General features: G+C 38.3%; 1 protein-coding gene across 2 annotated transcripts in view; it reads left to right on the top strand.

The window, feature by feature from the left end:
* CORIN (corin, serine peptidase) overlaps positions 1–27,256 on the top strand; it is a 205,710-nt gene that overhangs the window by 118,482 nt on the left and 59,972 nt on the right. For both annotated transcript variants that reach the window (XM_027836429.1, XM_027836428.1), the window contains exons 6-7: positions 18,954–19,067; positions 25,358–25,465. In XM_027836429.1, coding sequence (XP_027692230.1) covers positions 18,954–19,067; positions 25,358–25,465 — 222 coding nt within the window. The remainder of the gene's footprint in view (positions 1–18,953; positions 19,068–25,357; positions 25,466–27,256) is intronic.

Here is a 27,256-nt window from a genome sequence, read left to right as displayed (position 1 = left end):
CTAATGGGGGAGAGAACATGCAAACAACCATGTACATTCAAGTAAAGGAAAATAAACTGCAAGAAACCTCAGAGTGAAGACAGTAGCATTATGAGGAGGGAGGGCCTGAGAAAGGCTTTTTGGAGAAGGTGGGAGTTGAGTCTCGAAACCAGAGAAGCTAAGAGGTGGAGAGACAAGGAGATAGAACATTCCAAGCATGTGAGACAATCAGTGAAATGTCATGTGTGCTGGGAAAAGAAAAGTCATGTGTCAGGAACAACAACAAGGCCAGTGTCAACAGATCTTAGAATATGTAAAGAAGAATAATGTATAAGAAGACAAGAAAAGTAGGAGTGGAGCAATTTATTAAAAAAGCCAAACATAAGATTTTATATGTGATTCTGGGGGTAACAGGGAGCCATGGCTCCCTATTACCTACAGCTACTATATGTATTGGTAGGAGAGTGTGACCCAGATTTCTAAGTGTGATTTGTTATTCTTTCATTTGATTTATGTTGAGTAACTTCAGTGTTGTGGTAATTCTAATTTTTACCTTATTAAATAAATATTTTATCTTTAAGTGCTAACGGTGTCATGATAATACATTTTGTTTAAATGGGAAGCATATTAGGGTGCATGAACTACAGTGATGATTATTAGGGTATATTACAGTTGGATCACTCTAAGCACCCTAAAAGAATCTGAGTTCTGAAACATCTGAAAACAGTCCATTACAGCTGTATGGTGGTTGTCTTCTGTGAACTCTAAATGTGAGGGCAATTTGGGGCAAAGACTCTAGCACAGAGAATGAATGGGTGACCATCAGCCATGTGGATGCTTTTCTTCTCCTTCCCTATAGCTGAAGATCACATGACTATTTTAGGACCTCATGATCTATCAGTACTCTCCTTTTGCTAGAGGTGACAAGTACTACCCTTCCATTCACTAGAATGAGTCATTATTTCTTACCTTATGGGTTGTGACAAGGTGCCTCCTGGCTTAAAAGCAGGACTGATTTTTCCTCTTGTTGACATCCGTTGAAAAAGGGATGAAAGACAGTTGAGCCATTGTACAACTGAATGTTGTCAAGTGTGATTTAGTAGACTTGGACTAACTCATAATTGAAATTAATGCAATTGATTATCCCCATTTTACAGATTAGGAAACTGAGGCAGACAGTGATTGAGTGAATTTCACACAGCTAGTCAATATCTGAGGGTGCATTTGAATTCACATCTTCCTGACTCCAGAGGAAGAGAGAGTATTGAGGAGAAAAGGGCGAGTGACCATGTAAATCACTGTCCAGATTATAAGTAAGTAGATAAATTCATGCGATTTACACAGATGTGGATTTATGATCATGTGACCCACTGTTAAAAAAAAACAAAACAACTAGGATGCTCCTGCTCTAAGAAACAGTTTCTAGTTGGCCTCTTTCCTCCCAAACATTTGGAATAGCCTTCTAGGAACATAGGCATGCCAGAGGTCCCTGTGGTACAATATCTGCATTTCCTGTTCTCTTGGACTTTCCATCAGTGAACTGCTTATGTTCCTCTAATTGTCTGCTATAGTGATTTCTAGGATGCTGTTTGCCTGGGGTAGTTTTTGTGGGATTAAAGGACTGTATGTAAAAGCCCCCTTCTCCCTTGTTTGTTATTTGTACCAGACCCAACACCTTTCTGGAAGCAAAGATGGCATCCTGCTAAAACGAGACAACCATAGATCATTTAAAACCACTGAAACGCTGCTGGTGCAATTGAAGGTGGACTTCACTCAGGAACCTGAGCAGACCTGTGCTTCAAATGCACTCACTTACAGAGCTGGATGTCAGGAAAGCCCCACTGAATTCTAGTTTATGAATCTGCTACAATAATCACAGCTCTGGGTTAGCTATTATAATACATGGCTTGCCAGACGTGATGACTAGCAAAGAACTCCATTGAGTAGATACTTTGGATCGACTTGAAATGATCCTCATTCTCTGTTAAACTTATTATAATGAAAGCGACATTTCTGGGTTCTTGGCTGCTGCTGTTTGACTTTTGTTCTCGAAGAGGACCATGACATCAGGAAGTTGATGCCATGACTTGCAAGTGAAATGGATTTAAGTGAGGGAGGGCTGTACAAAGTCACCAGCCTCAGTTTTTCCTCTTGGGCCATCTACGTCCAGTGGCAAGATTTAGATCGGGACAACTGAACATTGTTGATTAAACACCCACTATGTGCTAAGCAGCATGCTGTTTTTTGGAGTAGGGGAGGTGTCAGGAAAGGCCTTATGAAGAAAATGGCACTTAGATTGATCTTTGAAGGAAGCTAGGGATTCTGACAAGCAGAGAGGAGGGAGTATATTCCAGGCTGGCATAAAGGTGGAGACAGGAAATGGAGTGAGAAACTGCTCCTTACAGGTTACCAATTATCTCTTAATTGATAAGTCTAACCCTTTTCTTTGTTCCTCATCTTTGACTACTCTTCAGCTTTTGGCACTATCAATTACCCTCTTCTCTTAGACACTCTCTTTTCCTCTGGAGTCGGGAATACTTGAATTCAAATTCACCCTCAGACATTTATTATGTGTATGACCCTGGGAAAGGCTCTTGACCTCTGTCTGCTTCAGTTTCCTAATCTACACAATGGGGATAATAGTACCTACTTCCTAGATTTGTGATGATAAAATCAGATATTTTAAAAATACTTTACAAACCTTAAAGCAAATTATTATTATTATCTCACCTCATGTATCCAATCTTTTGCCATTTCCTGCCATTGTTTCCTGTCTAAGGAAACTTAGACTTTTACAACTTTTCTTCTATATATCTCTTCTCTATTCACAAACCTGCTACGCTGGTGTAGACCCTCATCACCTCACGTATGGACTATTATAGTAGCCTTCTGGTTGTTCTCCCTGCCTAAAATCTCTTTCCTTTTTCCAGTCCAACCATTTTACCATATTACTTAGTAAACTATAGTGGTTTCTTATTACTTCGAAGATCAAATACAAGCTTTTTTCTTGAGTTTTTAAAGCTTTTCTTAACCTGGCCCCTTCCTACCTTTCCAGTATGTACTCTACAATAAAATGGCGCTCTCCTCCTTACTGTTCCTCACACAGGGTGCTATATAACCTAACTCAACCCATAAGAAAAAAAAATAGGGCCAGGCTGTGAAGAATTTTGAATGCCTGACTATGAATTTTTTGGTGACTCTCCCCATGCCTGGAATGCTCTTCCTCTTTATCCGTACCTCCATTTCCTTTAAGACTTTGTGCAAATCCTATCTTCCCTTCCTCTCTCTCTTCTTATTCCTCCTCTCTCTCTTACCTTCTCTCTTCTTCCTTCCACTGGAAATGTCTTATCTCTGGGATTGCTTCCCTTTTACACTATGTGTCTTGTATATATGTAGTTTGTGTGTTTCTCCCTCATTAGACCGTGAGCTTCTTGAGGGTAGGGACCATGTTTTGCCTTTTTTTGTATCCTGAGGTCTTTGTCCTCCTGCTTGGCACATAGTAAACATTCAATAAATGCCTGTTGACTGACTAAAGAAAAACAATTTGGCTGAACTGTAGAGTATGTGAAGGGGAATGATAAGGCTGCAAAAGTAGTTGGAATCAGATTGCAAAAGGCTTTTAATGCTGAAGAGTTTGTATCTGACTGTACAGTTAATTGAAAATCCCTAGAGTTTGATTAGGGAGATGACATTGATAGTTCTGCCCTTTAGGAAAATCACTGTGGCATCTGGGTGGAGGATGGATTAGTGAAAGGAAAAACCGGAGGTAGGGGAGCCAATTAAGAGTCTGTAGTAATATATAGTCCAGGCAAGAGGTGATAAGAGCGTGAACTAGGACAATGACTGTGAAGGAAACTCATTGGAGAATTATCGTAGGTGTAGAACTGACAAAGTTGGCCGCTGATTGAGTTTAAGAAGCTCTTAGACAGGAAACATCCAATTCATCATCTTCAAACAAATGCCTTGAAACTAATTGGTAGAAATTGTCAAACAAGGCTTTCTGGTTTTCTCATCTCTTAGCACTTCATTCCATTTTTAGCAATGGGAATTAGTTCTGCCAAATGTCTAATGGGTTGATGTCTCAAAATAGCTTCATTATGGGTATCATTGATAATTTCCATTAAGATTTACTTGAGGACTTAGCAAAATACAAAATAAATAGGCCTTTTCCAGGAACTGGACTCAAGTTAATTCCTGTCATTGTAATTGAGGCCAATGGGGCTGTGTCATAAATGGTCCAAAGTGAGGATTGGTGTTTGGTGTTTTCTAGCTCACACTTCAGTGATGCTTCTCCCAGTGTTATTTGATGAGAGTCTTTAGAAGCATCCTCTTTAGATCCTTTGGATGCTATTTTGTGGGGTGCGGAGTAGAGACAAAGGGAGGCCATTCCTCCCAAGGACCCACAATAATAGAAAAGTGAAGAAAACAGTAGTTCTCTGGCTACTGAAACTCCTGAAAATGAACCACTATGTGTTTGTTTCTCTTTCCTCATGACCAAATTACTACACAAGTGATTAGTCACTTTGCCCTTAGTTGTGCCTACCCTGCATCTATGCTCTTTTGGAATCATTATCAACATCATCATCTTCCTCACTGTCTTCTTTGATTTACACAGTGAATGTTCAAAACTCGAAAAAAACACTTTACATAAACCTGGATACACATTTCCTGGGGTTGAGCTTTTCCTCTCTGCAAATTCTGAATAGTTTGTGAATTAATCAATACATACTTTAGACCAGGGGTGGGGAACCTGTGGCCTCGAGGCCACATGTGGTCCTTTAGGTCCTCAAGTGCAGCCTTTGGGTTCAGTCATAGGGCTGCACTTGAGGACCTAGAGGGCCACATGTGGCTTTGGGGCTGCAGATTCCCCACCCCTGCTTTAGACATCAGAATTCCCTTTCTATTCTGATATATACTGAAGATCTCTTCATGCCAGAACTAGAGCTTTTGGAAATAATCCCGGATACTGGATTTGGGTACTGATTTGGGTGTAGAAATGGGTATTAGGCTGCAACACAAAGTACTTATAGGGACAGTTAAGTTTTGGATTTCTTAACACCATCACAGAAGAGTATTTTTAGAGTTTAGTAATGTTACCTCCCTTTGTACAAAGTAAAATATTTCTAGTTTTGGTTCAGTAAGCTTGGAAATTAGTGATCTTCAAAATGTTAGAAGAATTTCAGTCCAGCTTTTTTTTTTTTTTTAAATTCTTTCTATTGTAATTTCCCAACCTTCCAACCTGAGCAGATTTTCAAGTACACCTTGGGATTCAATTGTCGCTTGCTTGTATTTGGTCACATGTAAGATGGGTTTTTCAGTTCAGCTTGTATAATTTTTGTAATAAATACAAGAATAGTAGCTAGGGATATATGGAAAGATTTTATGAAGGTATACAGTGAGAGTTGTGGTGAGAACATGGGAGAAACAGATTTCAAAGACCTTCTTATTCTACCAGTAATATTCATCGTTTAATAGAGGACAAGTGATTTACCAGTAGAAGTCCACATACTCAAGAGAAAAAATTAAAATAACTATTTTATTCTGTTTGTGTAAGCTAAAGAAAAGCAGAGAATATGTCCACAAAATTACAGAATAACAGCATTTCAGAAGGGACATTAAAGGTCATCTAATTCAGACTGTAACTGAACAGGAATGTTGTCTATACTAGATAAATGGTCACCCAGTCTCTGCTTGAATAATTGTGGTTACATGGCTTCTTGGGTAATACCATGGACTTGAAGCCAGGAAGATAAGTTCAGATCTACCCCTGAAATTTACTAACTTGTATGACCATCAGCAGTTGACAGAACCTCAATGGCAGTTTCCATACCTGTAAAATGAGAACATAAATACCCGCAGTAGCTACATTGCAAGGTGGTTGTGAGGCTCATATAATGGAATGTGTGAGCAACGTTTTGCAAAGTTTAAAGTGCTCCATAAATGTCAGTTATTGTTTCCTCCTGAATCAAACCATTCTACTTTAGATAAAATTGTTAGAAAGTTTCCCTTCATGTGATGTGACTGAAATCTGCCTTTCTGAAGCCTGGATACATGGTGCCCTCTGGGTCAAGCACTCTTCCACATGACAGTGACTTTTTTAAGGTCATACACAGCTCAGGCCATTAGGTGGCACAGTCGATAGAGTTGTATACTCGGAGTCAGGAAGACCTGAGTTCAAATCCCACCCTAGACACTTAATAGCTGTGTGACTCTGGGCAAGTCCCTTAGCTTCTGTCTGCCTCAGTTTCCTTAACTACAGAATGGGGATGATAATAATAGCATCTACCTCTCAAGGCTGTTGTGAAGATCAAGTGAGATAATATTTGTAAAGTGCTTAGCAGAATGCCTGTTATTATAGAGTAGGCCCTTATCAAATGCTCTCCTTTACCTTGTGGACCCTGTTGTAAGTGACAGAGCCAGGATTCAAACTTAAGTCCCATAATGTGAAATCTGTTTCCCCCCCGCAGTGATGTATTATTGTAAAAGTAAATTTAGGCATTTTGGTCAGAGTTTTTTTTTTTCTTTTCTGAGTGTGAATTGTAAAGGTTGCATAGACTGGTGGGTCCTCCTTGGCTTTATTGCAAAGATGATGTCTTTTGAAGGTTATTAACAGCTGAGGGGCAGGGCATGGGCTGTTGTGGGTAGCTTGAGTTATCCCCTACACTTCCACGCTAACTGACCAATTGTGAGCTAAGCCTTCGTGGAGCGGAACTGGACCCAGCAGAATTAATTTTTCCCCAGGCAAATGGCTCTGGGACCCAGGTATGTGGGGCAAAGAGGATAGAAACAGTTTTAGGACTCCAGGGGGGAGTTGCTAAGGCCCCAGAGGACTTCCTTGCCGTCCCTTATTTGCTTTTGCTTTCCTGCGGACTTCTTTCCACTGGGAGTTATTGGATATATTTCTATTAATGGAATAATTTATTTGAACTTGTAGTGTCTTGGTAAGCCATTGAACTAACCGTGAAACCAGAGCCAGGACACTGATCCATTCAAAAAGAGAATACATTTTTTTGTACTTGGGAAATTATATTGAATTGGAGGCCATCTTTCTGTGGGTGGAAAAAATAAACCGGGGGGTGGTAGTAGATCAAGGTATTATTAGAAATTGGATAACAGAACCACAGAATCCAAGAGCTGGAAGAGACATCAAAAGCCATCTCTCGCCACCTATATGTGTTCCAGAATCCCTTCTACCAATATTCCCAAGTGATGAAATGTAGGACTTTACATTTATCTCTGTTAAATTTTATGTTTTTAGGTTTGGTCCAGACTTCTAGTCTGTCAGGATCTTTTTTGTTTTGTTGAGTTGTTTTGGTCATATCTGACTCTTTGTGATCCCATTTGAAATTTTATTGGCAAAGATACTGGAATGGTTTGCCATTTCTTTCTCCGGCTCATTTTACAGATGAAGAAAACTAAGGCAAACCAGATTAAGTGACTTGCCCAGGGTCATCCAGCTAGTAAGTGTCTGAAACTGGATTTGAACTCAGATCCTTCTGACTCCTGGGCCTGAGCTCTATCCACTGCACCACCTAGCTGCTGGTCTTTTTGTATCCTGACTGTTTCGTGTCAAAGGATTTAGAGTCGGAAGGGGCCTTAAAGGCCATCTAACCAAACCCTCTCCTCCCATTTTACAGATGAGGAAAACGAGGCCCTGAGTAGCTTACAGACTTGACAAAAGTTTCACAGAGAGCAGATGGCAAGGCTAGGATTCAAACCAAGGTCCTCTTCATTTTTTCCCTCCAAACTTCTTTTTTCTTCCAACTTCCTCACTCTGTTGAGGTCACCACCATTCTTCTAGTCACCCAGGTTCATTCAGGAGTTGTTTGACTCCTCCCTTTCTCTTACACCCCTTATCTAACCAACCAGCTCCCTAGTCTTATCAGTTATGCCTCAACAACAGCTTTCCCATATGTCCCCTTCTTTTCCCTCCTATGGCTACTGTCCTAACTCAGTTCTTCATCTCTCACCTGGAGTACTAAAAGAGATGCGCAGTTGGTTTCTCCCTGCCTCAAGTCTCCCCTCATTCCAATTGATCTTCCACAAAGTATTCAACTGATGTTCTTACAGTACTGGTCTGTCATCTGCACCTTCAAACTACACTGGCTCCCTTTTGCTTCTAGGATAAAATTAAAATTCCGGTTTTACATATGACTCTCTTCATAATTTAGCTGCAGTCCACCTTGATGGGTTTAATATTCCTCAATGTCATCCTGGACAGTCTGGTGGCAGGAAGGTCTACTACCACCATGGTCACTCTACCTTCTCTTGCCTTTTACTCCCCCAGCCCAGGCCGCCTAAGAACCCATCTAGGATGACCCTTCGTTGCTGCTACCCTTCCATCTTTACTTGGAAGACTTGACTGCTCACATGACTTGCGTGAGATGGGAATCCACAACTCCTTTCCATCCAATGAGATGGAGGATAAAACCTCCCTATCTGCCTTACTACTGTCTCCTCAGCTCATCCAGGTCTATACTATACGCCCTGCTTCTTTATCTTGTGGTCCCCTAGCACTATCAACTGATTTACTTATGGGACTGAAGGACCTCTGTGTCCCACCACCAGGCCCTTAAGAATTCTGGGACTTTTTCATCTGCCCTATAGCTGAACTTTCTTCTATGTGTTGTCTTCTGTGGTTAGAGCAGGAGCTCCTTGGGAGCAGGGATGATTGTATGGTTTTTCTATTTGTATTCCTAGCATTTAACACAGGCCTTGGCACATAGCAAGTGCTTAATAAATGCTTTTTCACTCATTTATATATTCTCCCAGACGTCTTTCCAGCCAAACCCAAGTACTTGATGTAAATTGTACGTGACGTTCCATATCCTATCTCAATGACTTTTCCCAGGTTTTCCTCCATGCCTGGAATTCATTCCCTCCTTACTTTCACTTCTTAGAATCCTTTAAAGCTCAGTTCCAGTGCCACTGCCAACACGAGGCCTTTCCTGATCTCTGCTTCGAGCTGTTTCTGCTCCCTGAATTTACTTTGTAAAGATTTTCTATTTATTTATCTGTGTATGTGTCATTCTCATGCAGTTGAACTGAAGCTTCTTCAGAGCAGGGACTTGCATTTTTGTCTTTGTATCTCCCAGTGTCTAGCCCAGTGTTTGGAACACAGTGGGTGCTTAATAAATGCTTATTGATTAATTCATTGAGCAATACTTTAATGACTTCTCATTGGTTCCAGTCATCCCAATTTCAATCTACTTTACTAGCCCATACCCCTCCATATATATTTATATATATAATATATTCACAAACGTAGCATGAGAGAGATATTGTCAAATACTGTGTTGAAATCAAATTATATTATGTCTGCTCTATTCCCCTAATCTACCAGTCTAGTAACTCTGTCAAAAAAAAAAAAAAAGGAAATTAGATTAGTCTGACATGACGTGTTGTTGATGAAACCATGCTGGCTTATAATCATCACTATTTCCCTGGCTAAGAGCTCACAAACTATCCCATGTGTTCTAGAATTTTGCCCAGAACAGAAGTTAAGCTCACTGTTCTATATAGCTTGCCAAGGAAATTCTCTTTCCTTTATTTTTTTTTTCAAATTGGGACATTTTCCCTTTCCCATTTCTGCAGCATCTCTCTTATTCTCTAAGATCTTTCAAACATCAGCAGCATGGCTCAGCAATTACATTTTCTAGTCCTTTAAAAAGTCTGTCAGAATATAGTTCATCTGAACCTGGTAATTGAATTCATTGAAGGCCACTCAATGCTGTCTGTTTTCTTCCTTTACCCTGGGTTTCTGCTTCCTATAAATCATTTTTGTCTCCCCGTACTAGTCCAAAGAACATTCTCCTTGTAAAAGAATATTGAAGCAAAATAAGAGTTAAGTATTTCTCCCTTCTCATCATCATCTATTAAAATAATTCTATCCACTAAAAGTATTGATCCCATCTGTGATCCTTTTCTTGCCCATCCCCATTTTGTTCTCTCTCTCTCTGTCTCTCTCACAAACACACACATACACACAGACACCAACATCCTTTTTATTGTCCCCTAACATTAATTACCAGCCTCTAATCTTTCCAGATTTTAGCGCTTCACAGTTCTTATAGTGCTGTTCTCTGTGTCTGTCTCTGTCTGTCTTCCTCTATCTCTCTCTCTATTTCTATGTCTGTTTGTCTCTCATATTCATCCTCATGTACTGTTTTTTTGTCTTCTACATCTTTTAAAAGTCTGAGTTTGTCATTCAATTTCTCATCTTCAAATGGATCTCTTTAGTTATCCCTCCTAAAGAGACTGATTGCTGGACTATTATTAATAAACTTGGTAATATTTAGCAAAGATTTTGGATAGCCCTTAGTTTCTTGATTTTTTTTCTTTGTGTGTGTGTGTGTGTGTGTGTGTGATGTATATATCTGTATGTCCTTAATTCTTTTACTAGCATTACTGGGTGTAATGAAAAGAACTCTGAACAGGGGAGTAGAAAATATGTGTTCTAGGCCTAGCCTTGCCACTGACTCATTGTTTGACCTTGAGTAAGTCACAATCTCTCTAGGACTCAGTTTCCTTGTCTGTCACATGAGCAGGTTAGACTGGACCATAGAGTTTCCTTTACACACCAACATTCTTCTATGAGATACTATGAACACAGAGATGGTTTTCCTAAGGTGAATTTCATCCTTTATCCTTTGGGTATTTCAACTCCCCATATTTTCTCTTTACAACTTGTATTTTCCAGTTACAAAGCACTGTAATATATATTCTCTTATTTGATCCTCATAACAATTCTTTGAGGTAAGTGGTACAAATGTTCTCATTTTACAGTGAAAGAAGCAAAGTTCTTAGAGGGCTCACCAAGGTCACACAGGTAGGAGGAGACAGAACCTATGTTCAAGTCAAGCCCTACTTTGATTATACTTCAATATTCTCTCATACTCTATGATCAAACTACTGAAAATCTGGTTCTGGCAAGAAATTCTCTAAGCTTTCTTATTGGATAATTCACTGAACAATAGAAAGCATCTTGGAATATCACTAGTGTGATATTCCAGGAATATCACTGATACATAGGGGATTTCTTCCTTGGTTAGTCTCTGACTATAAGCCAATGCCACCTCTAGTCATTTTGATTCTCAGCCCTTCACTCCTCTTCTGGCTCTGCTCCTGACTTTTGACTTCTCCACCATATCCCAGCATCCTTTTCACCCTGGAAGATCTCTTTTGCCCCTCAGGCCCCTACTCTCAGAATCTCCATTTTGAGAAAGGCCCAGGCCAGCCATACTTACTCCTTTTTTGTCTCTCCTCGACTTGTCCCATCTATCTGGAGTTTTCTACTACTGAGCCAGGCTCTCAGTAACTGCCCCCTCGTGCTTTCAGTTTCTTTTTATGTACAGTCTTCCCCTGTTAGAATGTAAACTCCTGGAAGGAAGGGGAGAGGCTTAAGCATTTATCAAATGCTTATTGTATGCTAGGGATTGTACTAAGCACATCACACTTATCTCATTTGCTGTCATTTGAGGGTGGGATTTGCCTTTTTATTTGCTTATATTTATATTCCTAGCAATTAGCCCAGTGCTTGGCACATCGTAAGCATTTAATACATGCTAGTTGATTTGACTTAACTCAATGACTGCCTGTTTTAGGAAGCCTTTTTCTAAGATTTTAAGCATTACAACCCGGTTAAAACAGAAGCTGCTTCTCACTTTCTCTGTCCTCCTCTTCCTCTCTCCCCACCAAAGGCATTCTTTTAGAGAAGAATAACTGGAAGGGCTTTGTTGCAAAAAGTATCTCTTCAGCCTCCTAGCCTGACACTAAGGCTTTATACTTTCTATAATTCTCAACATCTGATCTTACTTTACTTTGATAACTTTGGTAGAGTCATGATTTTGTTAGTGATGTGTGCACGCTGACGCCCCACTCTTCAGCAACACTTCATCACTGGTAATACAACACAGCCTACTTCTGCTGCCTTTTGAACTGCTTGTAATATTTACTCTTCCAAGATTATGATGTCCAAGATTTATAGTTACACATGGTCACAAAAAGAACATTCGTGTTAAAGTTCTTTTTTTTTTCTCCTTAAATGAGCAGCTAGCAGATGTCGCAATTTGTAGTCAGGTCTAAAATACGTGGTCAATTTAATTAATACTTTTTTTTTTTAAAAATGGAAACAACAGTTTAAAACCATAAATAAAAAATAGGCAATTAACTTTTCACTGTTGAGTAAATATTCTTTGTAGGTACACCTTAGATGACAGTGATTTCAAGTTGAATTTGAATGCAGACATATTCCCCCAGAATGAACTCTTTTCTCATTTTTACCTTTCAGAATAATTATCTTCCTTCAGGGCTTAGCTTTGGCACAATCTCCCCTGTGAAACTTTCCCTAATCCCTGCCTTCTCCCCCTCCCCCCCTCGCTCCCAACTCTTTTCCCTTGCTTTCCTCAAATTACCTCATATTATTCTTATCTGTGTCCGTGTCGTGTTTCTCACTTCCCTACCTAGCAGAATGGGGACTTCTTGGGCTATATTGAACCGTAAGAATGCAAAGTGGAGAGGGATGCTGTTACTTTGGCTGGAACTCCTTGCGGTCTGTGGTTCGGATCCAACTCACCAGCCCAGAGGTCCCCACCACTAGCAGCTCTTCTTTTGCACTGGATCTCTTCGTCCTGCTCAGACAGGAGAATGCCTCACCAAGAAGTACCCCCAGCAGAATGGGGTGTGATAAGCCAGAGTTTAGAGCTGGGACGTTTACCTGAGAGTCCAGAGGAAGAAAGTGGGATCGCTCTACTGTCTGGTCTGGTCTGGTCCAGGATCAGTCTACAGGGCTCTCGTATGGAGGAGGTAAACAACAGGTGCCTGAATGTGACAAAACTATCTCAATTTGCTGCCCTCAGCTTTATTCAGGCATGTGTGTATACTTGGCCGTGTGAGACAAGCCACACGCTGCTGCTCCCTGAAGATTCAGAGCGGCTGGACCGCTTCCAATGCTGCCGCCCCCATCGCCTTCCACAGCAATGCCAGAGGGGTGGAAACAGCTAAGGCTGAATTTCAGATACGATGGGAAATATTAGGTGTTTTTTTTTTTTTTTTTGTATCCTTAGCACCTAGCAAAATAATTGGGATCAATCAACAGATAGAAGAAGTTTTGTACTTTTGGTACCCAAAGCACCTAATGTGACAAAAGCACGGGCAGTGTAACCGTATGTGTAGATAGTCATTCCTTTATCTGGGATTTACTCAGGGCCTTCATTGTGCTAGGCACTGGAAAAAACAAAGAGCAAAAAAGTCCCTGACTCTGAAAGAGATGGGTGGGGAGGCCACATGTGGCCTTCTAGGTCCTTGGGTGCAGCTTTTTGACTGAGTTCAAGTTTTACAGAGTAAATCCTTTTATTAAGGGGATTTCTTCTGAGAAGTTGGGATTTAGTCAAAGGGCCGCACTTGAGGACCTAGAAGGTCACGTAGGGCCTTGAAGCCGCAGGTTCCCCACCCTTGGGTTATAGTCAACTCAAGCCAGAAATAAGTATTTATTAAGGGTTAACTATGAGCCAGGCACAGTGCTAAGCGTTGAGGATACAAAGGCAGGCAATCAGAGACAATCTCTGCCCACAAGGAGCTCACATTTTATTGGGAGGGACAACTGGTAAATGACAAAGTACACATAAGATGGGATACATATAAAATGTATACAGTGTAAATGGAAGGTAATCTCAGAGGGGGCAGCTAGGTGATGCAGCGGATAGGCACTCTGGGCCTGGAGTTGGGAAGACCTGAGTTCAAATCCAGCCACTAGCTGTGTGATCATGGGCAAGTCACTTAACCCTGCTTGCCTCAATTTCCTCATCTATAAAATGAGCTGGAGAAGGAAATGGTGAACCAGTTCAGTATCTTTGCCAAGGAGACCCCAAATGGGATCATGAAGAGTCTGACATGACTAAAACAACTGAACAACAAAAAGTCAAAGGAATATACTTTTTTTGTGTGACATTAGCTTTTCAATTTATAGCCACTTGCCAAAAAAAAAAAAACCGTGTAGACTACATTGAGTTTTGTGTGTGTGTGTGTGTGTGTGTGTCTGTGTGTGTGTTCACTTCATTCTTAATCTTTGTTGTGTATATTAGGACTGGTTCATAGTTTTCATGAAAGCATTAACCCTCACCACCCCACCCCCCACACCTATGACTTTTCCAGATACAGCTATATGTGTAATGCATGGCCTTTAATTTCCTTTCCAAACCTTAATATGTATAAAACATCCTCTATTTCCTTTAGATTTCAATGAATTCAGATATTTTACATCAAACATAGTCTTTGAAAGCTGTCATAATATCCTATTTAATCTTCAACTGTTAGCTTTTTATGAATCCTATTGGCTGTAAAATGTCATTTAAAAACACATGAGACAATTTGGAGAAAATCTTAAAATGTGTGTTTAGCTGACAATACTTGCTAATTGTCTTAAACGTATTTTGTCATTCTGTATCCATAAAAACATCTCGAAAGCACTCTGAAGGTCTTAGGATCATGCCTGAGATAGCCAGATGTGTATTCTTTCCTCTTAGACTAGCCTAATAGGGATGCAATCTTTAATTCACCTTTTTATTTAGAGTTTGGACTTATTTTATTGCATGACTTAATAGGAAACTATAAATATCAGTCCATATGTCCTGCTCAATTTTTAATGAATTTACTTTTCCAGATGGGAGTCCTTGGGGTTAGTAATACATTAAACCATGTTCCCATATCTTTTTAGTTTTGTGGTCTTTGTTTTGAAGTTTTGTTAACATTTGGTAAATTAAGTTACATCGGGCCATATTTTTTAAAAATTAGGTTATTTAGAGCTTTGGTAACCTATTTCTGACATTGGAGACATACAGGTCTGCTTTGTATTCTGACTAATTAGATTTAAGGTCTGTTATATGAGACTTAAAAAAACAAAACAAAACAAAATCTCTTCTATTCAGTAGTCATTCCTTAAATGCTGGGTGGTGACACTTATTTCCTGGAAGTGCTTTGTATGTTTCTAAAGACTGCTGTATTCTCATTTATCAATTTCTGGTAATTTCTTGATTAACGTTAGAACTAGCCAAGTATTTCCCTTTAGAAGTTTGACCTTGATTGGTCACATTTTTATCAAGTAAGGAGTATTTATAGAAGTGCCATGTAGTGCATACCCCATTTAGGAAGTATTTTTAGGAAGCTAGTTTCAATTAAACATAAAGTCTGGTATAGCTTCAATTAGACAGAGTTTATCTATAGTATAAAGGAACAAATTAACCTAGTCAAGCTTGAGAGCATTTCGTTTTGGAATAATTTTGCTCTGACAATTGTTTCACTAAAACTGATTCTTATTCAATGAAAACATGTTCACGAATAGCCATTGGGAGAGCATGGAATGAAGAGCAGTATATTGCAGTGAAGATATCTGACTGCTAAATTTAGATTGACCCTACTGAGTGCTGATAAGTAAGGGGCTATAATAGAAAAACCTTACTTTTCTGTTCATGCGATACATTAAGTAAATTTGTTTGAATATTCAAAAAAATGTATTGAACACCTAATGTATATGAGGCACTAGTTAGGTGACTTGCTGGAGACTAAAATGTGAAGGTGAATAGGCACACACACAATACACACACACACAAAACACAGTATTAGGACTCAGAGTAGTGTTATGACCAATTATGACCAACATTCAAAGGAATGTGATGAAAATTACACATTGCAGGCCATGGTCTACGTGTCTGTTTGTTTTTGTAACTGTACTTTCATGTAAGAAGGCAACTAGTGGAAAATAAAAGCACTGTTTAAAAAAAAAAAGCATCCACGTTACAATTTTTAAAAGAAAGTAAATAGACCCTAAAGGATTTTAGAGTAGACTTGAGACTAATGTTAGCTACTGATAAGCCCTGTAAGTAGTATCAGTTAAATTCAGAAATAGGTAAAACTTTTCTTTGGTACTTTTCCTTTCTTTTTTGGTATCCGAGCCCAACTTCCTGGGCCGTGTACATTTGGAACTGAAAATAAAAATTATAAATAAAAATGAACAAAACCCCCTCATAATTATGCCAGCAGTGCATTATTAATATGTCTGTATTGCTGATAGGCTTTTCGCATTAAGGTTCCTTTTTGTTCTAATGTTCTGTAATTCTGAAACATCATAGAAATTATATAAATTTATATTCTCTTCTTTTACAACATCATAGGTAGAATGATCTATATCCACTTTCTACTCATTCAACAAGTAAATACTCACAGGTTGCTTGATGCTTAGGGAGCAATACCCAGAAAAAAGCAATTAGCAAGCTACCCCTCATTTCCCACAGCATGGAGTGCTAGGTTTGGGATTGATAAAAACATAGCTATCACTAGGGCATAGTGATGGGAAGTTGGTCCCAGGGCACTGAAATATGGAGGTTGCTGACAATAGTGTAGTCTTTTAGCAGTAGAAATAACTAAAATTTGCTGTTGGTTTACAAAAGTAATTAATTAAGGTAGGATTTTGAAAACTGGGTTCAATGGTCTTCCCATGAAGGTCATACTCCCTGGGTGAGCTACCCCTGGGGCCAACTTTGTTCTTTCCTACTCTACTTCTAAACTGAATTGAGGACTCCTTTCCTGCCACTTGCCTTACTGGCTTTTGCTTGGAAGGGAATATGAAAGACAATCTTTCTTTATTATAGGGGTAATATGGAGGCCCATTTTTTACCTTCAACTCCTTAATTGCTTATGCTTTGCTCTTTTGCCTGATTTTTAAACAGAGGGATTTCCCCCCCACTGTAGTCTTCCCTCACTTTAAATCCTGAAAATAAATTGTAATGATCAAAATGGAAGTTGAGATTATAGAAGTTGAAAGTGAATGTGTGTCAGTAACAGCAAAAATTAATGTCAGGGAGGCAACCTGAAAGCAAAATATGATTATTCAATTCCATTTTACATTCCTCATTACCAAAATCGGCTTGGAGGAGACACTGGTATAAAGGAATTATCAGGTCACCTGGATTCTGCTGTTAGCTAACCAGCTAGCTGTGTGGCTCCTTTCTGGAGTTCCATTTCCCAAGTGTAAAATGAGAAACCAGATAGTAATAATAATTGCTGACAATTATATAATACTTTATATTATAACACTTTATATTATATAACAATTATATAACACTTTAAGGTCTGTGTACACACACATATATATATGTGTGTATATGTGTGTGGCTGTGTATGATACAGGTACAGTTTCCCTCGGCTAGCCTTCTTGCCTAGGACTTTCTCCCAATTCATCTCAACCTCTTAGTTTCTCTGGCTTCCTTTACGTTTCAGCTAGAATTTAACCTGCATGAAGCCTTTCCTTTTCCTCCTTAATTTTAGTATTTTCCTCTGAGATTATCTAATTACCTGTATATATTATGTATAATATATAAGGTATATATAATATATATATAATATATCACACACATATAAAATGTATATCACACACATATATACATACATTAATGTGTGTACACACACATATACATGTTCTGTTCTTCATTTTTTTAGTTTTTTCTGACTCTTCATGACCCCATTTGAGATTTTCTTGGCAAAGATACTGGCATGGTTTTCCATTTCCTTCTCCAGCTCATTTTACAGATGTGGAACTAAGGCAAACAAGGTTAAGTGACTTGACCAGGGTCACACAGTCACACAGCTAGTGTCTGAGGCCCGGATTTGAACTCAAGAAAATGAATCTTCCTGATTCCAAGCCCTGTGCTCTAACCACTGTTCCACCTAGCTTCCTGACATATATATATATATATATATATATGTCTTGTTTGTACATTTTTGTTTACATGTCCTTCATTAAATTGTGAGCTCCATATATATACATATATAATCGCAAACAGTTGCAAACACATATACAAACAATATCTGCATATATGTGTACATATATGTATGTATCTCTTTTTAAAAATAATTGTGTATTTTCTCCCTCAATAAACTGTAAACTCCATATATACATATGTGTATATGTATATGAACATATATTTACATACATAACTCCAAACATAGTTGTAAAAATCTGTGTACAAATAATTTATGTCTATACACACATATACATATGTGTGTATGTACGTATCCTATTTGTAAATAGTTGTTTACCTGCTATCTCCCTCATTATACTGGGAACTCCTTAAGAGCAGGGGCTGTTTTGTGCCTTTCTTGGTATGTCATGCTTAGTAAGGTGCCTGGCACACAGTTGGTGCTTAAGAAATGCTTGCTGACTTGACTATCCAAATTGAACCTTCTATAAAACCCTGTGGGGTAGATACTACAGGTCATATTATGTTCATTTTCCTGATGAATCTTAGGGACCTGATGTGACTTGTCCAACTTGACACAGTTATCAAAGGTGAGATTTGAATCCAGATCTTCATGACTCCCAATCTAGTACCTTATCTACCATACCATGTTTTATCCTCTCTCTACCACCCACACCTAACCATGAGCACCAAGTAACTCACCTTTGAGGAGGCATTTTGTCTGAGGCTAGCCGTGAATGTCTAATACAAGGGATGGATGGTATAGTTATAGTTAGAATTACTGGAGTTCTGCGTGATTGACCAACTTCACTCTTAATGTTGTTTCACATCCACTTGCATCATAGAAATAGACTTTTGTATGTTTGTTCACTGGACTCTTAAATAATTCCTAATTATTAGGTAGAACCTTCTCCCTTGGTGTGTTTTTATCCCCTGATGCTGGCTCATTCTCACGCTCTCAAAGAAAGTACTTACTCTGCAAACCAATTTGTGGATTTCCTCTTGCTTTTCTAAGACAAGAACTATTTATGTTATACCTAGTTAATTAGATAGCTGATGTTTTAATGTGCCAAAGGAAAATGATGATGAAGGGATAGGAAAAGTCTGAACACCAAGTCCATTGAAAAGTAGGGATGGAAGGGTGGCTTTTTTTCCCTCTTGATTTACTTTAGAAAACAATCTGAAACCCTCTTAACTCCCTGTTCTCCTTCTCCCTTTCTGCAGTGCTGTGTGGAGGAGGTGAGAGCTTTCTGTGTGCCAGCGGAGTCTGCATTCCCAGAAAGCTGCAGTGCAATGGCTTTAATGATTGTGATGACTGGAGCGACGAGAAGCATTGCAGTAGGTCACAGAATCTTTTCACCTTCTGTGGGTAACACTGAGTCTATTCAGGAGCCCAGGAGTCAACATCATAACAACCGTAAAGAACATTTGCATAGACTGATCTTGGTTTACTTTTTGACAGCTACTCAATGGGTCTTCATAGACTGTTTAAAGCTTGTTTAAAGATGTAATTTCACATAGGAGCTCAACAGTTGGCTTCTTCTGTAGGAATTGAAAGATTCCCTGAAGAGAAGGCTTTAAAATTTTTTGTTTATTTTTCTAGCCTGTATAATTGGCTGTAATGGCCAACTTGTGTGTATTGAGAGAAAGGGCATTTTTCTGGGAGATTCCTATTTCCCTCCCCCTCACTGGTCCACAACATTATGTAACAGAGACAAAAGCACATGTTTTCATGTCTCTTTTGGTTTAACAGACAGCCAGAAGCTATATATGTACAGGACTGCCAGTCAAAGCACTATACCTGGCCTGAATGACTCAGTAAAAAAAATTAAATTTGATGGGCATCTATTTCATATTCATTCCTGATTAAATTACCTCTTTAGTTTGACCTTTGCTTTTCAGTGATATACCAAGTGAAAAGTACAAATGGAAAAGAAACTAAATAGATCTTCATTTATAATCTTTGTCTAATAGAGTGAATAGGTCCTAACCCAAAGGGACTAGGGGCACTATGTCTATTCCCTTTCCCTAAGGGACTGGTCTGGGGTCTGGGCTTGGTTCAGTCCTAGAAGAGCCTGGCCCCAGTTAGAGAGGGGAGTAGGCTCCCTTTTATCCCAGTCTTTGAGATAAAACCATCCCCTGGCAACCTAGGGACAAATTATTTAAAGCTTAGACTTATGTGCAGATTTTCCCAAAAGAGAGTACAAAGATACTAAATGAACAATATTAATCAGATATGGGACAGGTATTTATTTTCTACGTACAGAAGATATGCTAACGGACCAAAAAGACTGTACATTGATAGAACAACTTAAAACAGAATTTATTGACTTATAATAATTAACATCTCTCAGGAGACTGAAACCAAAACCTCATATTAAATATGAAGCAGTTTGTAGGACTACTTTTAAGGCTATCAGAGTTACTAGTTAAAAGATTATTTGTAGCCTTGGAAAGGACAGTGCCAGTAGAGTGGGGGCGGGGTGTGTTGAAAAACCAATTGCCAAGGATTGAGAAATGAATAGACTGGTAAATGTTCACAGATAAATTGTTGTTGTTAGGTCGTTTCAGTTGTGTCCAACTCTTCCAGACCCCATTTGGGGTTTTCCTGGCAAAGATACTGAGTGATTTGTCATTTCCTTCTCCAGCTCATCTACAGATGAGTCAACTGAGGCACATAGGGTTAAGTGACTTGCCCAAGACCACACTAGTAAGTGTCTGAGGCCAGATTTGAATCAGGAAGATAAGTCTTTCTGATGCTAAGCCCAGTGTTCTTGCTGACTGAGCTACCTCGTTGCCTTTCACAGACAAGAAGTCATGATAAATTGGCAATGTTCCTGGAGGAGATTAGAAAGGATGTAGAAGGCTTAGCCTCAGCAAAGAGAAGGGCTACCTCTTTCTCAGAGGCAGGAGTAAAGGAAGTAGAGAATGAGTAAAGATGTAGTGATATTTTGAAGTATAAAGAAAGGAAGAAGAAGGAAGTCATGTCAGAGATGACTTCTAGTAGGAGGCAAGAATGTCTGCTTAGAGAGAGAGGGTGAGGGAAGTCTAGGTCTTGTGAGGAAAATGTTTGGAATAGCTACTGAGGGTGGTGTGATAGTCAGTGAAAGAAGAATAAAAGTTTTTTTTTTCCCATTCTTTAGTGAAAGCCCAACTAAGGTTAGATAATATGAATCTACAGAGGATCTACTCAGCATGATGGTGTAGCTTGCTTCAGTGATTTTCAACAGTGTAGAAATATAAGTAGAAAAGACAGATGGTGGGAATGATCTAGGGTTGAGGATCAGCAGGGCGTGAACAGAGAGCAAAAGGGTAGTCAGTGCTTTATATGGTTGAAAATATTCAGTGATAGAGTCAAAGCTATGAAGAGAGAAAAGGGAAGCTAGAACAGGGGTGGAAGATCAAGGACCTGGGGCAGATAATAATTAGGAATGCAGTAAACTTCTTAAGAAGAGAGGTTGCTGAGTTCTGGTCGCAGAATAAAAATGTGAAAATAGTAGTGATGAGAAAGAAATATGTCCCAGTGTATTGGGGAACATGAGAAAAGAAGCAACCAGGACTAGAAAGGATGACCAAGCATATAGTATCTTCCAAAGGAAGCCAAGTTTCCACAAGACTAAGTGATATAGTACATAGAGTGCTGGACTCAGATACAAGAAGTTCTGAGTGTGAATCCTACCTTGGACAATCATTAACTGTGTGAATCTGAGCAAGTCACTTAAAAGCTCTCAGCCTCACTCTCTTCATCTATAAAATGGGAATAATAATAGTACTTCACAGTGTTGTCGTGAGGATCAAATGAAATAATATATATAAAGTGCTTTGTAAACCTTAAAGTGCTATATAAATGCTAGATATTATTATTATTATTATTATGAGAAGATGGAACACTGTGAAACGAGGACTAGGATAAAGGTCAATTTATTAACAATTGACCAGGGATTCTAGAAGGCATGGTGAAAAGTGTGTCTAGAGAAGGAAAGGTACCAAAGAGTGGTGAGATTGCAGTGGATTAGCAAGAGAGTTAAGAGGAAAAGGCCAAAGGAAGAGGATTTTGCTTTGGGAAATAGTGGTTCCAAAAAACCCCTAGGATTAAATAACCAGGGAATATTTTTCTAGCCTTTTGGAAAGTCCTAGTTGTTGAAAATTCTATTTTCAGGGTCCTGCACAAACCTGAAAGCAGTGTATAAATGCTAGTTATAATTATTGTTATTGTTATTAATCTGATTATAAGACTTAGATTTATAGAATCATATAATTTTACAAGTAGAAGAAATCTTAAGGATCATCTAGTCCAATCTCCTCATTTTATAAATGAGAACACTGAGAAACAGAGGTTTAGGAGAAACTGAGGCTTAGTAGAAATTTAGTAACTTGCCCAAAATCTGTCAATTTTTTTTTTTGTGGCTAGGCCATGGGGTTAAGTGACTTGCCCAGGGTCACACTGCTAGTGAGTGTTAAATATCTGAGGTCAGATTTGAACTCAGGTCCTCCTGACTCCAGGGCCAGTGTTCTATCCACTGCACCACTGAGCTGCACCCAAACTCTGTCAATTTTAACCAGAAGGAACACAATTTGCAAACCAGAAGTAAGTAGGAAAGGGCTTTCAGCATCAGGAAAAGGAGATGTGGAACCTTAGGGCTTTTTAAAAAAAGAGTCTATTGGCTTTAAATTGTATCTCAAAGTTACAGATTCAATGAGCTTCACCTGGTGTCTCTTGACAATGAACAATTCTTCCTTGGTTACAGTAGATGGAATGATAAAGTTGTAAGTCTCCTAAGGGCAAATGGACAGATGGATAAAGAGATAGGTAGATACATAGATAGTTAGGTACATAGAGCATTTATTGAGTACTTATATGCCAGGCACTATGGTAAGCCCTGGGAATACGAATATGAAGAAAGGTAATCCCTAGCCTCAAGGAGTTTACATTGTAATGGGAAAGCCAACATATAAAAGGGACCTGATGTATGTGTGTGTGTGTGTTTATATATATGTGGGGGAGGGGTGGTACTTGAATATGAGCAAAATATAAAAGTGCAGAGAATCAGGCATGGAGTTGGGTCAGAAGCTATATACTAATAGCAAGTGTATACTTAGAGCACAGGAGGAGAAAGAAAAATTACATAAAGCAAACAACAGCTAGAACTATTCAATGTAGAGTCAAGTAGCTTTATATACCTCAAGATTCCTAGAAGGCATCATTGTATTAGACTACAGCACTATCCTTCATATTCCATATAATGTTCCTAAGTCATCAAGAAAAGGCTAAATTGTATTTAGTATAGCTTGTTTAATAAGGCATAAAGTGTATAAATGCCATAAATGTTTCCATCGATATGGTTTAAGCAAAACCAAAAATATTTGATCTGTAAAGGGGTCATATTGCAGCATGTGATTGGTATGGAATAATAATAATAATAAGCATTATGATCATGATAGTTATTGGTCAGAGATATTTGGTATTGGAAGGCTTCATGGAGAGGGGAGGATAGGAATTAGGCTGTAAAATGAGGCATTATTGACCAATACTGGAATTCTTGTGAAATGGTGGAAAGAGCTGTAGCAGGGAGTCAGAAGGCCATGGTTTCGGTTCATGATCTAACATTTGACTTTGGGCAAGTGAATTGAACTCTTAAAGCCTGATTTACTTCATCCATAAAATGAGACAGCTAGACTAGATAAATTCTGAAATTTGGTCCTAACTTCCTGATTCTGTATTCTAAATGGTAACTGATTTAGGTTGTGTGGAAGTACAATAATGTTTAATACAAATACTTTAAAATGGTCAAAGAAACATGTTTCCACTTATAAATAGTTATAGAAGATAGAGAATTTTGTTGAGCTCTTGATAAGTTTTTCCTTTCTTCTCTTATCTAAAGTGTTTTTTTTATTACTTTATCTAGTTTTCCTTTACAGAAAGGAACACTATGTGAGTACATAAAAATTGGAAAGTGAATACGTGTTAATGTGCTTAAGCAAGAACTTCAGATAATATTTCCTCTCAAATATGTTTATTACTAAAAAAGGTATATCTTTGGAACATCATTATTTTACATAAATTATGCAAAGTTACATTCACATAGAGCAAGGCAACTTCAGAAAGCATCTTTTGGAAAGTCTTGGTTTATAAGGCAGCAAACTGTGCTGACGTCTCCTCTTATTCTTAGTTTAAATAAACATTTGCTTGAATTAAAGGCAGCACTATGATCTTTGATGTTTACTGTGTTGTCCAGGCTCTGCAGTGAAGTACCTCTGGTTAAAATTTTGTGTATTTACCAATTGGCTAGACCTCACTGAAGTCAACAAATTGTTTCTGCAAACATAGATCATTTTGTATCTGACCTCTGAAAAGGACTGCTTAAAAAAGTTCTTGTTTAAGTGTGTAAGTCATGATGGAGGAAAGTTGAATCTATTCACTTGTTGAATAATCATGGATTTCACTCTTAACATGTCTATCCGCTTAAATTTTTGGAAGACAAATTTATTGCATCATATCAGAGGGTTATTTGATGTTGCACTACCAAATTTGACTACTGTATACTGGTTCTGAAAAAAATATGAGAGGCACACTGGTTTGTTCTAATAGTCAAATTGAAATGTTATTTTTTTTTTTTTTTAAGATACTGCCTATACTAGTATCTCAGATTTAGAAAGGCTCTCTAAAGGCCATCTAGTCCATTTTCAGGACAAAACTTTCAGTCATTTCTATTGAGTTCATGTTCTGGAACAGTAATTCCCTCTACAAACATCCCCAACAAGTATTCATTCATCCACTACCTGATGGAAGACCTCCACTGGTGGGGAGCTCACTATCTTTTGGGGCACCCATTTAGACAGCTAGTAATTTTGAAATAGTACTGAACATAAATGATATTTTGAGATGTCTGCAACAACTATAAGTGATATGGAAATATCTTTTTCTATTGTCAAAAGTACTGCTAATACTATTGCATTTGGTCACCTATATTCATTATTGAAGTAAATGTAAAATTTCAGTTTCAGTTTAGAGAAAATGTAGTTTTTCCTATCAAGTTCACAGAATTCCTGAAATCTAATCATGTTTCCCTGAAGGAGGTCCCTGGATTTCAGGTTAAGATTGAATTTAGAGGTATTACTAGCTGTTGGTCATGAAAATCTTAATGTCAGTCACACTAAATTTGGAGGTTATATCAAGGGTTTAGTTAGGGTCTCAAAAAGGTAAAAGGAATTTATTGTAGTAAAATGGAATTAGAATAAAGAGCTTTAAAGACTAGAAGGATCTAAAGTCAGCAGCTTTTAGTCTCAACATTATAAATCTATTCCTTGTGCAATTTAAAATCAGTAAACCTCTTCAGACTTTTTTCTTTATTCAATTCACTTTAACAAACATTAATCACTTACTGTATACAAAGCACTGTGCTGAACTCTGGGGGGAGTGGCAGAGGAGAAATAAAAGTAAAATAGTTCCTGTCCTCAAGGAGGTTATATTTTATTGGAGATGGGCATGCAATATATATGAGATATTTGGATTGAATATTCTCTAAGGTACCTTCCAAGTGTAAAAAATCTGTAACTATGATCTGATCTAATAACTTACCCTAATATTCTTCAAAAAATGATTTACTGATTGTTTTGCTTATTTACAGATTGTAGTGAAGATCTGTTTCACTGTCACACAGGAAAATGCCTTAATTATAGTTTTGTATGTGATGGATATAATGACTGTGGAGACCTAAGTGATGAACAAAACTGTGGTAAGCATGAATGTTATGTTTACCAGCAAAATGTCAGAATGTCCTAGCAAATGGACAGGAGTGGTGAGCAATTCTGGGGCAGTTTCTTAAATGATTTGCACCCCTGGAATTTCATTGTTGGGATGGAATTTTATGTAACAACAACAACAATAATAGCTAGCATTCATATAAGTGCTTTAAGGTTTACAAAGCACTCTATGTGTGTTATCTCATTTGATTCTGCCAACAATTCACAGGGTAAAGGTTATTCTTAGTGCCATTTTTTTTTAAATGAGGAAACTGTGACTGACAGAGGTTAAGTGATTTTCTCCAGATCACATAGCTAGTAAGTGTCTAAAGCAATATTTGAACTTAGGTTTCTCATCTTTGGCTACAAAGAATTACACATCTGTATGCCTGTGTATTTTCATGCTAATGTTAAAGATTGCAATAATATAACATTGGCTAAATGATATCAAGAGTTAATATGACGCTGTAATATGTTAATCTGAGTCATTTAAATATTTATTCATCTGATAAGACCACCTACTTATGACTATAATTCTTTTTTATTGCATTAGTAAACAAAATTATAAGGCATTTCTAGCCATCATGAGGTTGAATTATTGAATCTCTGTCTTTGACTATGACTTATGGCTTGAGATGCTACTTTCATGAAGATCAAACGAGCTACATATGAAAATGCTGTTACCAACGAGAAAGAACAATATAAATGTAAGCTCTTACGAGGGGACTGGAGGCTTTAGGCTTCGAAAAAATTGACTGAAGAACATGGGGGTGTTTAGGCTAGGGAAGGGAAGAGGTGGGTGATGGGGATGTGAGACATGATTGCTGATTTTATGCATTTGAAGAGTTCTTTGTAGGAAGAAGTTTAGACTTATTCTCATTGGCTCCAGAGGGCAGAACTGGGAGCGAAGGGGTGGAAGGTTGAGGGAGACCAATTTTATTTTCTGAAAGGTAAGCTCTCAGGCAAAACTTTGCAAATGAATCCCCTATGTCCCATCTTAGAAATCTGAGGCAGTGGGGCAAAATAGAAGCATCTTTGGAGTTAGATAATCTGGGTTTGAAACCTGCTCTGCAATGCATTATCTGATTAACTTGTGCAAATTCTTTTATTTACCGAAGACTCAGTTTCTTCATCTGTAGAATGAGAGTATTGGATGGAATAATTTCTAAGGTTCCTTCTAGCTCTAGTTGCTGTGATCTTGTGGAAATGCTATTGGCACTAAAGGTTTTGCTTATGCAACAGCTAGTCTTGTCTAAAAATTAGGACCAAGTGTTTATGTGCACATGCTAGCCCTAACTCCCTTACCTCTGATGTGAGCTCCACCTGAGATCTTTTAAAGTTGTTCTTTCAATTCTCCTTTCCCATCTGGTAAATTGGAAAAAAAGTTTCCTTTTTTATAAGTTGGCACAACTTTGGAAACTCCTTTAGATTTTGATATTGTATATTAAGTTAAAGACAACTAAGAGTAGAAAAGGTCGTGGCTGTTGAATAAGCTCGAGAGAGTTAGCTGGTACAATGGACAATGGTAGAATGAATTGAGGACTTAGGAGGAATAAGGGAATGTGAATAGAAGAGTGGGAAAATGATCAGAACATTGGAGTAATGAGCCAGAAAAGCTAGCTGAAGGCGATAAAAGATCAAGTTAAGGAAGATTCCTATGATTCCTGGTTACCACGCAAAAAAGTAGGCTATTGCCTAATTCTTGCTTCATTCATTTGTTTGTTCAACATTCATGAAGTATCTACTTTGATCAGAGTTCTGTGCTCAGTCTTGTAGGGATAGGT

The sequence above is a fragment of the Vombatus ursinus genome, unplaced genomic scaffold, assembly GCF_900497805.2.
Source record: "Vombatus ursinus unplaced genomic scaffold, bare-nosed wombat genome assembly UNPS02014818.1, whole genome shotgun sequence".
In the NCBI taxonomy this organism is placed as follows: domain Eukaryota; kingdom Metazoa; phylum Chordata; class Mammalia; order Diprotodontia; family Vombatidae; genus Vombatus; species Vombatus ursinus.
The sequence above is the reverse complement of the archived record's forward strand: the minus strand, read 5'-3'. Positions and strand labels throughout refer to the sequence as shown.